Source organism: Chanodichthys erythropterus, chromosome 14, assembly GCF_024489055.1.
Source record: "Chanodichthys erythropterus isolate Z2021 chromosome 14, ASM2448905v1, whole genome shotgun sequence".
Lineage (NCBI taxonomy): Eukaryota > Metazoa > Chordata > Actinopteri > Cypriniformes > Xenocyprididae > Chanodichthys > Chanodichthys erythropterus.
The window spans coordinates 29,435,120-29,448,659 of record NC_090234.1 but is presented as its reverse complement, the minus strand read 5'-3'; the positions used below and the strand labels follow the sequence as shown (position 1 = coordinate 29,448,659).

Below are 13,540 nucleotides of genomic sequence, written 5' to 3'. Positions count from 1 at the left end.
CTTTATTTCAAAATGAAAGTGAAGAAATCAGGATAGAAATATGTAATTGTGTAATAATATTGAAGACAGTATAATTCTGAAGAATATGATTTATTACAATGAAATATTCATATTTAAATATTTTATATAAAATAATAATAAAAAAAAATTATTGGATTTAAAATGTATTCTTACAACTAATATTTTTCCCTCTATCTGTGTGTGTGTGTGTGTGTGTGTGCATACTCTATAGAAACACGATCAAGGACAGATCCTACTGGACACTGTCTTCAAGCACCTGGAGCTGACCGAGAAAGACTATTTTGGGTTGCACCTGGCCGACGACTCCTCTGATAGCCCGGTGAGTTCAAAGGTCAAGCTCAATGATGTGCCAGAGCCGAGCCAGTCTGCCCTCAGGGATTCACAAGGGTTTTGATTGGAGCTTTTTGTATGAATGGCCAGTATTCCTGAAATAGGTTCACATTTAGGAATGTAGGACACACAATGATTCAGGTTTAAAGATCCTGTTAAGCATCTCTCCCTTTTGGGTGGCCCAACTCAATATTCAGTATTAGCAGAATATTAGACTACTGATATGACTGGATTCTTCATCTAATGTGAGTTTTAAGTGTTATTAGTTTCTTCAGGGGAAATTGTATTTTAATGAGTAAATCACATCTTAAAACATCACAAAGACACAAGAAAATTTCCTCCTAAAATTTTACAGTAAATGTTTTAAATACTGTATATATTCCAGAAACTCTAAAATAAATGACATAATTCAGATGAAAGCAAACACATTAGTAGACATCTTGGTCATCTAGCATTTCATATTACACCTGCATCAGTCTACCAGTAGGTATCTACCAATCGGTCGATTTGTGGTTGCAAAGACTTTAAAGTTACATTGTTTCAGCTGAAACTGGATCAGAGTTTTTACTCAACAAACATACTCACTTTGTCTCTTTGTGTAACTCCAGATAAGTACATCCCCACCTCCCTACAGCAGAAAACACAAGCCTATTGAATTATTGAGTGGCATTAGGTTGTGTTGGACTGTTGCCATGTTATTAAGGTTTTTCTTCCCCTCTCTCTATCTCTCTTTCTTTCTCTCTCTCTATCTATCAATAATTTATAGAGGTGGCTGGATCCAAATAAACCCATAAGGAAGCAATTAAAAAGTAAGTAATTTTATACAAAGCACTATACTGTAGGCTATTGTTTACCACCCACCATTGATGTATTCTTTCTCTTCCTTTGTATCTGCACATCTTTGTACTTGCACGTGTTCTAATGAATAAAATGCTAGGGGGCTCCCCACATCATCTGAACTTCCGGGTGAAATTTTTTGTGAGTGACCCCAACAAACTTCAGGAAGAATACACACGGTGAGTTTGTGGATTTCAGCTTTGATGTAAAGACCTTAAAAAGTGATTATTAAAGAAAACATTGCTCTGTTCATTTGTGTGCCTTGAATTAGCCCATGGCATGAGTTAGGGCTCGTTCACACAAAATGCATCTTTGCGTCTAAAAATATGAGACGCAACGCTCAGGAATGGTTTAAAAAAAAAAGAAAAAAAAAGCGCAGCGCAGAACATGAGGGTCTCGAGACGCACTTTTGAGATGTGATGCAATAATGGAAATAACAGAAATAGCCAAACAGCAGAACAGATAGCTACTGTTTTTGACATGGAAAAAAAGAAAACAGTTGCCATGCCAACTTGCTACTGTAAACAAAAGCTCACAATGCTTGCCGCACCTCCGGGGTCATCTGATTGGTCCACTGTTATGGAACTGACATTGATGAGCAGCACTGCATGTAAAAGTTGATATTCTTTTAACATGGCATCTCAAAAACGCGATGCTCATGTGCAAGACGCTGCAAAAACAATGGAAATGTAGCACATTGGAATGGAAAAATGTTAAATCAAATTGTGATCTGTTTTCCTAAAAGAGAAATACTAAACTTTTTAAATCTGTTTAAAAACAATTAAAATGTAAAAGTAAAATTTGTTATAAAATATATATGATAAAAGTTCATTTTGCCAACTTTTAAAAGATTATTTACTTTCAAATGAAAATGATCCCAAACTTTACTCACCCTTACGCCATCCTTGGTGTAAATGTCTTTCTTCTTTCTGATGAACATAATCCAAGAAATATTAATAAATATCCTGACACATCTGAGCTTTATAACGGCAATGAACGGGACCCACGAGTATGAGCTGAAGAAAAAGCTTCCATCCACATCCATCCATCACTGCAAGGCGAGCATTTGTGTTTATAAAGCATATAGTTTTTTTTTTTTTTTTTTTGAAAATGGCAGATCGTTTCACTAGATAAGACCCTTATTTCTCGTCTGGTATCATTTAAAGCCCTTTGAAGCTGCACTGAAACTGTAATTTGGACCTTCAACCGTTTGGAGGCCATTGAAGTACACTATAAAGAGAATAATCCTGGAATGTTTTCATCAAAAACCTTAATTTATTTTCGACTGAAGAAAGAAAGACAAACATCTTGGATGACATGGGGGTGAGTAAATTATCAGGAAATTTTAATTTGAAAGTCAACTAATCCTTTAAGTGTACACTATAGTGTACGATTTTAGTGTACAGATGATGTCATGCGGGTCTTTATTATACATTTATTCATTCAGCATGCTTGATTTATTTATGTTGTAATTGTTGTTTCTAAGGAGGCTGTAAAAAACGTATAGAGGTCAAAAATAGTTCAGAGAAGTATAGGCTAGAACAGGGATGAGTAAAGCAGGATTACGCATGCATAATTTAAAATTACAATGATTGACATTTGTTGTAATTTTATCATCATCTGAATCTGTGACGGTGATTCATAGTGATTCATGGTGATACTGTTGCATTATCTCTTTGTAGTGTTCTTGTAGTTCAAACAGTAGAGTATGGCACTAGCAGTATGGCTAAGGTTATCATGGGTTCAATACCCAGGGAACGATTGAACAATTAAAATGTATATCTTAGATGCAATGTAAACTGATTTACTGCCTTAAACAACAAGTATCTTAATATTGTAATCATATTACACAAACTTAAGATGCCTTATATAATCTTATATAAGTCTTTGTTTGCTTAGCTTGGTTAGATAATAATGTAAAAATGCCATTTAAAGGGTTAGTTCACCCAAAAATGAAATTTCTGTCATTTATTACTCACCCTCATGCCGTTCCACACCCGTAAGACCTTCATTAATCTTTGGAACACAAATTAAGATATTTTAGTTGAAATCCAATAGCTCAGTGAGGCCTGCATAGGGAACAGTGACACTTCCTCTCTCGAGATCCATAAAGGTACTAAAACACATCTAAATCAGTTAATGTGAGTACAGTGGTTCAATATTAATATTATAAAGAGCCGAGAATATTTTTGGTGCGCAAAAAAAAAAAAAAAACGACTTATATAGTGATGCCTGATTTCAAGACAATGCTTCAGGAAGCATCGGAGCATAATGAATCAGCATGTCGAATCAGCTGTTCGGAGCGCCAAAGTCACATGATTTCAGCAGTTTGGCAGTTTGACATGCGATCCAAATCATGATTCGATACACTGATTCATTATGTTCCGATGCTTCCTGAAGCAGTGTTTTGAAATCGACCATCACTAAATAAGTCGTTATTTTGTTTTTTGGTGCACCAAAAATATTCTCGTTGCTTTATAATATTAATATTAACACTGTACTCACATGAACTGTTCTTTCGGAAGAAAGGTTATCATTCCGTCACTACCAAAAACACACTTCTTTGATGACATTGTTGATTTCCTGGTCTAAAAACAAAGTGACAATACTCACGTTATATACGTTATACGTCCAACACATTTTTTGAAACTTTGGCCATGTTTAGCATGAGAATCCAACTCTTTAACAGTGTAAATAAGTCAGAATGCATGAAATAGCATTAGACCCCCCCCCCCCCCCTTTATATATTTATTATTAGTTATTTTAATATTTAAGACTTCACCTCATGAATAATACATATATTAAAGATATTATTTGTCATGTTCTTTTCCATCTGTGTAGGTACCTGTATTTTCTACAGATTAAGCAGGACATACTCAGTGGAAGGTGAGCTGGATGATGTGTGACTGTTTTAACTGAAAATCTCTTCCTAAGTCCAGTTGCATAGTATATGCATTCAGTAGTAGGGGGCATTCAGTTTATTCGTAAATGATTATGTCTGTAACTTGTACTATGTAGACTGTTCATGCAATATTCATCTAGTGATACCACTTCAGTTTGTGCTTCTGAATTTGCATGTGCTTAATGTTCTTTTATGGTTATTTAAGTACATAATTTGGTTCCAATTTGGTTGGATCTCCCAACATGTTAGACTGTTAATTTAATATAATATATATCCTTCCCAGACTGCCCTGTCCGCACAATACTGCCGCACTCCTGGCATCATATGCTGTTCAGTGTAAGTATGAGGTCTTCATTGGAATGAATGGTTGTAGGATTTAAATGACAAAGAAGCCACAAAACTAAATCATTTTTTTAAAGCAGAACGGTATGTGACGGTCAATTACACGTGGTTTGCTTTAATTCTGGTTTGGTCTCACCATCTTTAATGTTACAACTTTAAATCCTGTTTAATGTTATGTTTGGTATCAAACAAGTGGCGCCTGTAATTCTCTCTTTCTTGAGCGAGAGGAATTGATAGTAGCATAGCAGCAGAATTATAATTAAAGTTGTTTTCCGCCTATGTTATGCACCACATTGCTTTTTCCACGTCAGGCAATAAATTTCACCATAGATGGTATCATGCAAACTAAAATCCAGTGCTGAGCTTCCCAGCAAACCACTGAAATACAACAGCGCAAGCTCAGCATGGTACATTCCATCTGTGCACAACCTCAACACTTAACAAGCACTAGCTTGTAAAACAGGAGTACATGCGAGCAAGAAATCTTTCTGAAGTACAGCAGGCACAAACACAGCCCAGCACATCTTAGTTAACCTAATAGTGCCCATTTGAGATGGAGCAGTGAGTGACATGGCATATCCTGGGCCCTAGGGGGTCCGCTTGCCAGATTGAGCTCAGCAATAATGACTCTTGACAGATTGCTGTAGTGAGCACATTTGCTCCGGTCTCTCCGGGGCTTTTAGCATGCAGTTTGGGCACTATATAGGTCAGAGGGGATTCTGTTAAGCCCAGTAGCCTAGCACAGCGCTATATATTGCAACTCATTTTGTTTGCTAAGGTTTACTGACAAGCTGCCAAAGTGGCAAAATTGATGCTAAATGCTGCTTTTTTTTTTTTTTTTTTTTCAGTGGAAGTCAATGGAAGTGTTTTAGCGGATTTCAAAAGACTTACTGAGTGCTTGTGTGTTTTACATGATAATAAATATTGTAACAGGTGTTCAATAATGCTAAACCCTTCAATAGCTTTAAACATTAGTGCGTTTTATCATTGTATTTTAAACTGAGGATGAATGTAATGATAATGCAATGCTTGGCCTAAAATTAAGTGAAGGTGAAGTGAACTCATTCAGCCTCTGAGTCAAAGCAGTCATACATTGTCTCAACATGTTTGATCAACATTTGGCACTCAATAAGAATATATTATCGCATCAGAATGTTTTGGCATATTCACTCTAAAACACTCTAAACCTGTAATGTGGTACATGTATAAAATGTACAAAATATTATATTCTATTTTACACCTTGAATTAACATGATTGGACACATCTTAATCATTATTTTCATTTCATTGTTCAAATAAAGTTAGAAAAATAAGATAAGATGTTTCACCAAAGCTGTATTTGATCAAAAATAATAAAATTAGTAATATTGTCAGATATTATTACAGTTTAAAATAACTTAATAACTTAAAACTTTGTTTTCTATTTTAAAATGTAATTCATTCCTGTGATGGAAATCTGAATTTTCAGCATCATCACTAAAGTCTTCAGTGTCACATGATCCTTCAGTAATCCTTCTAATATGCTGATTTAGTGCTCAAGAAACATTTCTGATAATAATCAGGGTTGAAAATAGTTGCTTAATTGTTGCTTAAGATTTTGTTGAAACTGTGCTTTTTTCCTTTTTTTTTTGGTGGGATTCTTTGAATATGAACTTCAAAATAACAGGATTTATTTTATAGATAGATAGATAATGTAAAGGTCTTTACTGTCACTTAATGTATCAGTTTATTTTACCAAAGTTATACATATAATTTTTTAGGCCATTTTGCTTATAGTAATAGGGCATTTAGGGATATTTTGTTACATGATAATAGTGATACATAATAATGTTATAATGTGGTTTACACACAAAGCAAGTGATTAAGAGATTTGGGCACTAGTATGTATCCATCGGTGATCTTGCCCCTTTACATTATCAGGTGACTTTGTCTACATGTTGTACTGTTATCCGTAACACTGTGGTTGTATTGTGTGATTCAGCTGAGCTGGGTGATTACAATGAGGCCGAGAATTTGTCAGGATACCTGTCTGAGTTCTGCTTCATCCCCAACCAGCCTCAGGGCTTTGAAAAAGATGTCACCAAACATCACCAGCAACACAAGTAAGAATCATCGCTTTACTCTGGCAGAACTCTGACCAACTCTGTCACTGTTCTTTTATAATCAAATATTCCTTTCAGCACATTACATTGCTGTCAGAATTTGGCCACAATAAAGGAGTCTTGTTGATTTCACATATGGCTTTATGAATATTCATGAACACTGTGTCAGTGAACACTTACGTGTGCTTTCTCAGCACTCATTGCTCAGTATGCACACTATAGAGCTTTGCTGAAAACAGGAAGCTCATTGTATCCCATGTCTTAGCCATACTGCCAAATCGGTGGATTCTCAAAGATGGCAATTTAAGCAATTTACACCAGAGTTTTGTACAAACACACTTCTATTACACTATCTTATGATGTGAATCTGAAGCACATGTCTTAATTTTTACCCTTTATTCTCCTTTTTTTGGCCTGGACACAGTGGACTTAACCCAGCACAGTCTGAATTCAATTATCTGAACACGGCACGAACGTTGGAACTCTATGGAGTGGAACTTCACTATGCAAGGGTAAGTGTGCCGGAGCTGTTTCATTATGTATCCACACACAAGGCTCTTTGTTACATTATAAAGATAATCATTCAAACAGCAAAGCCCATTTCATGTCTGTTCCTCACACAAAGCTATTGTATAGCTTTAGAAGACTTTGGCCACTGTCTGTACTTTCATTGTATGGGAAAGAGCATTTTGCATAGCTTTTATGTCCCATGAAAGTTATATGGGTTTGGAACGAAATAAGATGAATAACAGAATAAGATTAATGTTTTTTCATTCAGAGTTTTCATTTTTGGGTGGGCTAACTCTTTAAACAACATTACACAGGACAGTTTCAAAAAAGCTTAATGATCCTCATTAATAATTTCTCTCTCTTGCTCTGTTCCTGCTTTCAGGATCAAAGCAACACAGAGATTTTCATGGGCTTGATATCAACTGGCATTGCCATCTACAAGAACAGGGTACGAATCAACTACTTTCCATGGTAAGTGAACTTGCCTTTATTGGTGTCATTTGGGTTCATTCAAGTCATGAAGTGTAAAGACTGTGGCTGAGGTTGTAAACTTAGTAAGTCTGAATGTTATGCATTGCTGTCAGCCTCAAGGCATCCTTGAATGAAGATTTCCAGTTTAAAATGCTTTTTTTTTTTTTATAATTATTATTATATTTTTTTTTATTTTAACTAGGCGTCAGATTTCCATGAGAAATAGTATAATAATAATTGTTGGTAAAGCCAATAAGAACATATATGCGGTTTTAATATAAAGTCATGTGGAACAGAACTGGACCAATGAGATTTTGTGGTGGGTGGGGCTACCAAGCTTGATGTGGTGATGTGGTAGAAATATTTACATGTTTAGACATTTTATCTTCAGACATTTTAAGATTATCCATGTTTTTGGTTGCACTAGCTGATGTGGATTGGAAAAAAGCCTCTGTTAAATGATCAAATGTAAAAAGCGACACCCAAATCCTCATCAGGCAAAGCTTCCCCCCATCCCCCCACCACCAGACAGTTTTTCTGGCACACAAGCCCAGCTGCTACTGTAGCTGTAGTCCAAGCACCTCCCGTTTGAAATACACGCACAGATGCTTTCCAGGCAAACTATGTTTAGCCCAGAAGAGAACAGTGGCTGTTTACCACAGATAAGCTCTCAGGGCAAACGGTTGCACTTATTGATTATTTTATTGCTCACCCCTGCAGTTCATAGACTTCAATAGTGATGGTTAAAAAGAGTATACACAACACTGACAATGAATGCACATAAATATGTGGATGCTAGTGATCTCTAAAGACAAATGAAGTTCAGTTTGACCACCATTGGCTGTGTTTATGAGTTGCACTGTGCTGTACTATTTGTGTGTGACAGAATGTGTCATAAGTGAATGACAGTCAAGCATGTGTTTATTCAGAAATTTTAGAGTGTGTGTGTTGTGTTGAATATATTTAGCTTCACTCTGAGTCATATTTTAATAGGAGTAAAGCTTAGAGAGACACAAAGAGGTCAGGAAATGGGTCAGGGAATTTTAACAGGTCACAATGTGTTTGTTGCTGCCCTTGAAAATGTGTTTTTGTTTTACCAACAAATTAATTTTTCCCTCTTTTTTAGGTTGAAGATCGTGAAAATATCTTTTAAATGCAAACAGTTTTTCATCCAGATAAGAAAAGAGGCAGTAAGTGGTACACTTTTTTTTTTTTTTTTTCCTTTTAATACTGTGATTCTAGCTCAATGATACTCATCGCAAAACAAAGGTCGTGATTCACGATTCGTATGCAGATTTTGACTGAAAGTGTAGGGGAATATATGACTGCACAAATAATTTAAATATTCAATTATTAAATAAATATTAATGTATTAAAATTACTATATTAAAACAGTATACATTTATAATATTAAAAATATCACTATTTTTGTGTGATGCGTGGCAGCACATTTCTATATGTGTGAAGAGAACATTCAATTTAAACTACAATATTTTTGTTTATCTGTGCCGTTTCCTCTCACTTTTTGCTAATAACAATATGTAAAATCATAAGATGACTCCTACAGACATCATCACTCCCATTTCCAAACTGCAGAGTGCCGCAGTTTCTATTAATAAGCAATCTTGCTCAGGCTATATCAAATTGAAGAGCATATTGGCTCCCATAGCACCACTGATCTTTATTTATTTGAAATCCCCCTGTAATTACTGCCCTGCTGTCAGTGATGATGTGGAGTGAGATAGAGATTCTTTACAGCTTATTAATTATGGAGAGTAGATGATGCATTTTGCATGTGGGGAAGTGGGATGCGACCTGACAACGTTGATGAGAACCTGTGTGCCTGAGCCGGTTCTCCATGGCATCACACACCCTCTGCTGGAGACCTCAAAACACCCCGGTAGTTTGAATAATGCACAGGGACCTTTCAGAAGCAGTTGTACTAAAAGCAGAACTCAATGATGTCATGATCCATAATTGATGCCCAGATGGCAGAGCTTGGCTGAGTGGGTCCAATTTCCCTGGCCCTGGGTCGCAGCCCCTGCGATTTGTACAACCAAAAACAGTCCAGGAAGTGCATTTACCCCCCTCTGGTGTCCCCAGTGACCAATGGAGCCTTGCAGATTGGAGTGTCAGTCCTAATAGGTCTCTCCAGAGCAGAGCTTTCTGGGTACTTTGGCCAGGTTTCAAATGGAAGCCCATGTTCAGAGCAAAACAAGACGACATAATGTGTGTAACGTTCAGGGCAGGGAATGTAAATGTCACCAACATCTCCTTTTGGGTTAATCATGCAGTATGCTTGATTTAACAGCCTTAAGATCCTTCTTTCTTCTTTTTTTTTTTTTTGCCTACAGCATGAGACAAGAGATACATTGCTCGGTTTCAACATGGTAAACTATAGGGCCTGTAAAAATCTCTGGAAGGCCTGTGTTGAACACCACACCTTCTTCCGGCTAGATCGGCCTGTTCCTCCACAGAAGAACTTCTTTGCGCACTACTTCAGTTTGGGCTCCAAGTTCCGTTACTGGTAAGACATTCTTCCCGTGTTCCTAAACAGGTTGAAAAATAGTGTATGTAGTTTGAGGAAGTGCAACTTATGAGCTGCTATTTTAATTTTTTTTTCTCTGCTCGCCCAGATTCGTTCAGATTTCTCCTTGTCCTTTTTTCACTTGTATTAAAGGGTTAGTTCACCCAAAAATAAAAATTCTGTCATTTATTACTTACCCTCATGCCGTTCCACACCTGTAAGACCTTCGTTAATCTTCAGAACACAAATTAAGATATTTTAGTTGAAATACGATAGCTCCGTGAGGCCTCCATAGGGAGCAATGACACTTCCTCTCTCAAGATCCATAAAGGTACTAAAAACATATTTAAATCAGTTCATGTGAGTACACTGGTTCAATATTAATATTATAAAGCAACAAGAATATTTTTGGAGCGCCAAAAAAAACTAAATAACGACTTATTTAGTGATGGCCGATTTCAAAACAATACTTCAGGAAGCATCGGAGCACAAATGAATCCGTGTGTCGAATCAGCTGTTCGGAGCGCCAAAGTCACGTGATTTCAGCTGTTGGCGGTTTGACACGCGACCCGAATCATGATTCGATACACTGATTCATTTGTGCCCCGATACTTCATGAAGCAGTATTTTGAAATCGGCCATCACTAAATAAGTCGTTATTTTGTTTTTTTGGCGCTCCAAAAATATTCTCGTCGCTTTATTATATTAATATTGAACCACTGTACTCACATTAACTGATTTAAATATGTTCTTAGTACCTTTATGGATCTTGAGAGAGGAAATGTCCATTGCTCCCTACGGAGGCCTCACGGAGCCATCAGATTTCAACTAAAATATCTTATTTTGTGTTCTGAAGATTAACGAAGGTCTTACGGGTGTGGAATGGCATGAGGGTTAGTAATAAATGACAGAATTTTCATTTTTGGGTGAACTAACCCTTTAATATGTATTAAATATGTATTAATATTTGTATGAATTTTAAATTTATACTATTTATACAATTTTTATATTTCTCATTTTCTCATAATTTACTGTATAATATTTAATTTTAATTTTAAATGAAATTAAATAAGCATTATTAGACATTTTTTAGACATTTGCAATAATAGCTGTAAATGTTATTATATTTATATATGAAACTGAGCCAACAGATAATTCTTATTGTTGAACGAGGGTTATGTGAACAATGTAAAAGTTATTCATACAAATCCCAAAACTTTCATTTTGTGTGACATGCTCATTTCAATTCATTTTTTTTTTTTTTTTTCATAGATTCATAGATTTTGTTTTCAGTCTCTTCATTGCAGTAGTTACTTGTGTGCTGAGGGAGGCCACAGTCACCGGAAAGCTTGACCTTAGTCGACACAAACAAATACTCAAGTAAATCATGGGGATAAACTCTTGAAAAATAGATGATGCGCTTTTAGCCATTTTTAGATATCGGGAAACTAGGATGAGTAGCTGATCAATAATTCATGTTGTGAAACTTTCTAGATTTACAAGTTTATTGGTGCTGTCTATAGTATATTAAAACATATTTGAACTCTGTAGCTTTGAGCAGTAAGAGCCTCATATAAAATTAGGCCATTCACAGAATTGGAGGTCTCAGGCAAGAAAGTCACATTATATGTTGTGAAGTTGCGAAATATGGTTTGAATCCTGACAAACATTGTACATCTCTTCACAGCGGGAGAACTGAAGCACAATCTGTTCAGTATGGCAAGGAGAAGGGAATCAAGGACAGAGTGTTTGCAAGGTAATGTAAGCTTGTACTTCAGGGATTTTGTGTTGGTGACCGGATATGATTCTTCAGTTAATGATCATTAGCATATATAGTCTGAAAGAGTATTTATTATTGTGGAAGTGTGAACTTAAATATAAAATAAACTACCAGCTGGTGAGGAGGAGTGACTTGGTTCAGCAGCTTTGAGATGTTGGGATCAAAGTCCTTTTTTAAGTAAATCAGTTCACTCAGTGGTCACTGTCTTAGTAACACCCCCGGGTAGATATTTACAGTCATTAAAGTACAGCTCCTATCTACTAGAAATCTCCAAAACTGTTTGCCAACTTAAGCTTATGTTTCAGTCATATACATGAAATCACTTTCTTTTGAACGGTAGTGTACATGAGCATTATAAAGCAAAAAAAACAGTTAATGCCTTTGTCAGTAGTGAATTTTTGAATGAGTTACTGCTCAATCAAATCATATTAAAAATACAATTTTCCAAAGTAATCTAATACTTTCACCAAATTGTTGACAATGACTTTTGTTATGCATCATTTTAGAGTCTATAATATCTCTTATCTTTCACAAGAATGTTGACCAATACTAAGATTGTTGCTTTCCAAAGACCTTGAATTGGAACATCACTGCTCATGAAAAAAATGACTTTTCAAAAAGTTTGTTTTATGCACTTGAGTTGTTTGAAATGTTAACAAATGCGAAACTCTGAAATGATGAGCATAGTCAAACTTGCCTTTGTTCTTTTTAATTCAAAATAATGATTGACATTTGGCAGATTTACAGTAGATTATGTCTGACTTTCAGAGTGGATACTGGTATAACAACAAAATATGACGGCACGCTTGAATGTCGTTTTATATATATATATATATATATATATATATATATATATATATATATATAATTATCTATATAATGTTTTTTGTTTATTGCTAAAAATAGATATCTCACTAGGGGTTACTGTGTCAAAATGTACTGACTGTCTGCAGTTAAACATTCAAAATATAAATTGAACATTGTAGAACAGTGTCTCAGGAGAACATAAAGATAAAACTCAGAATTCAGTTTAAAAAGAGTGTGATCTCTGTCAAAATAGGTGTAATCACTATTAAACCATTAAATATAAAGAAACAGTTGGTGAGATATTATCTGACTTTATTATTTATTCAAAAGCCCTAAGATTCAGAAGAACTAAAGGGGTTTAGCACTCTTAAAAGTGCCCACTGGATATCAATGTACAGTTGTACAGTGGAATGATATCTGTCTTACTTCAGAGAGTTAACACAAGCTTATAAGTGACCTTAGCCTTTGGCTCTACTGGGGTATTGCAGAGATTAACAGAATACCTTTAATCTCTCAGATCTCCCAGCAAGCCCCTGGACAGAAAGTTGATGGGTGTGACAGACTGGGAAGCAGTGAGCAGGAACTCACTGTCCGATGAGAGGCTGGAGACCCGTAGCCTTCCCACCCGCTCCCCCCCTGGGACACCCAACCAGTAAGTGTCTCTCTGTTTCAGTGAAACATCCAGCCTAACGAGCAAAGACTTTAGGGTGCTTGGGGGGTGATGGGGAAAAAGACAAGCGTGTAAGCTGTATGTAAGTGAATCTCACAATTGCATGCCTGTCACATTTCACTCCAAAATAAAAAGGGGGGTGGAATTGTAAGGGGCTTTCACACCGGAGGAACCTTTTCATTGTTACTAAAACTACTGGCTGAAGTACCCGAATTTTGCCGCGTACGCACAGCAGGAACTA

General features: G+C 36.0%; 1 protein-coding gene across 5 annotated transcripts in view; it reads left to right on the top strand.

Moving 5' to 3' along the window:
* ptpn4a (protein tyrosine phosphatase non-receptor type 4a) overlaps positions 1–13,540 on the top strand; it is a 58,153-nt gene that overhangs the window by 29,934 nt on the left and 14,679 nt on the right. For 3 of the 5 annotated variants that reach the window (XM_067410374.1, XM_067410373.1, XM_067410377.1), the window contains 12 exons: positions 233–340; positions 1,118–1,160; positions 1,289–1,367; positions 4,030–4,074; positions 4,374–4,426; positions 6,414–6,535; positions 6,948–7,046; positions 7,427–7,515; positions 8,642–8,705; positions 9,870–10,042; positions 11,730–11,798; positions 13,147–13,281. In XM_067410374.1, coding sequence (XP_067266475.1) covers positions 233–340; positions 1,118–1,160; positions 1,289–1,367; positions 4,030–4,074; positions 4,374–4,426; positions 6,414–6,535; positions 6,948–7,046; positions 7,427–7,515; positions 8,642–8,705; positions 9,870–10,042; positions 11,730–11,798; positions 13,147–13,281 — 1,079 coding nt within the window. The remainder of the gene's footprint in view (positions 1–232; positions 341–1,117; positions 1,161–1,288; positions 1,368–4,029; positions 4,075–4,373; positions 4,427–6,413; positions 6,536–6,947; positions 7,047–7,426; positions 7,516–8,641; positions 8,706–9,869; positions 10,043–11,729; positions 11,799–13,146; positions 13,282–13,540) is intronic. The other 2 variants (XM_067410375.1, XM_067410376.1) reach the window with 1 other exon arrangement.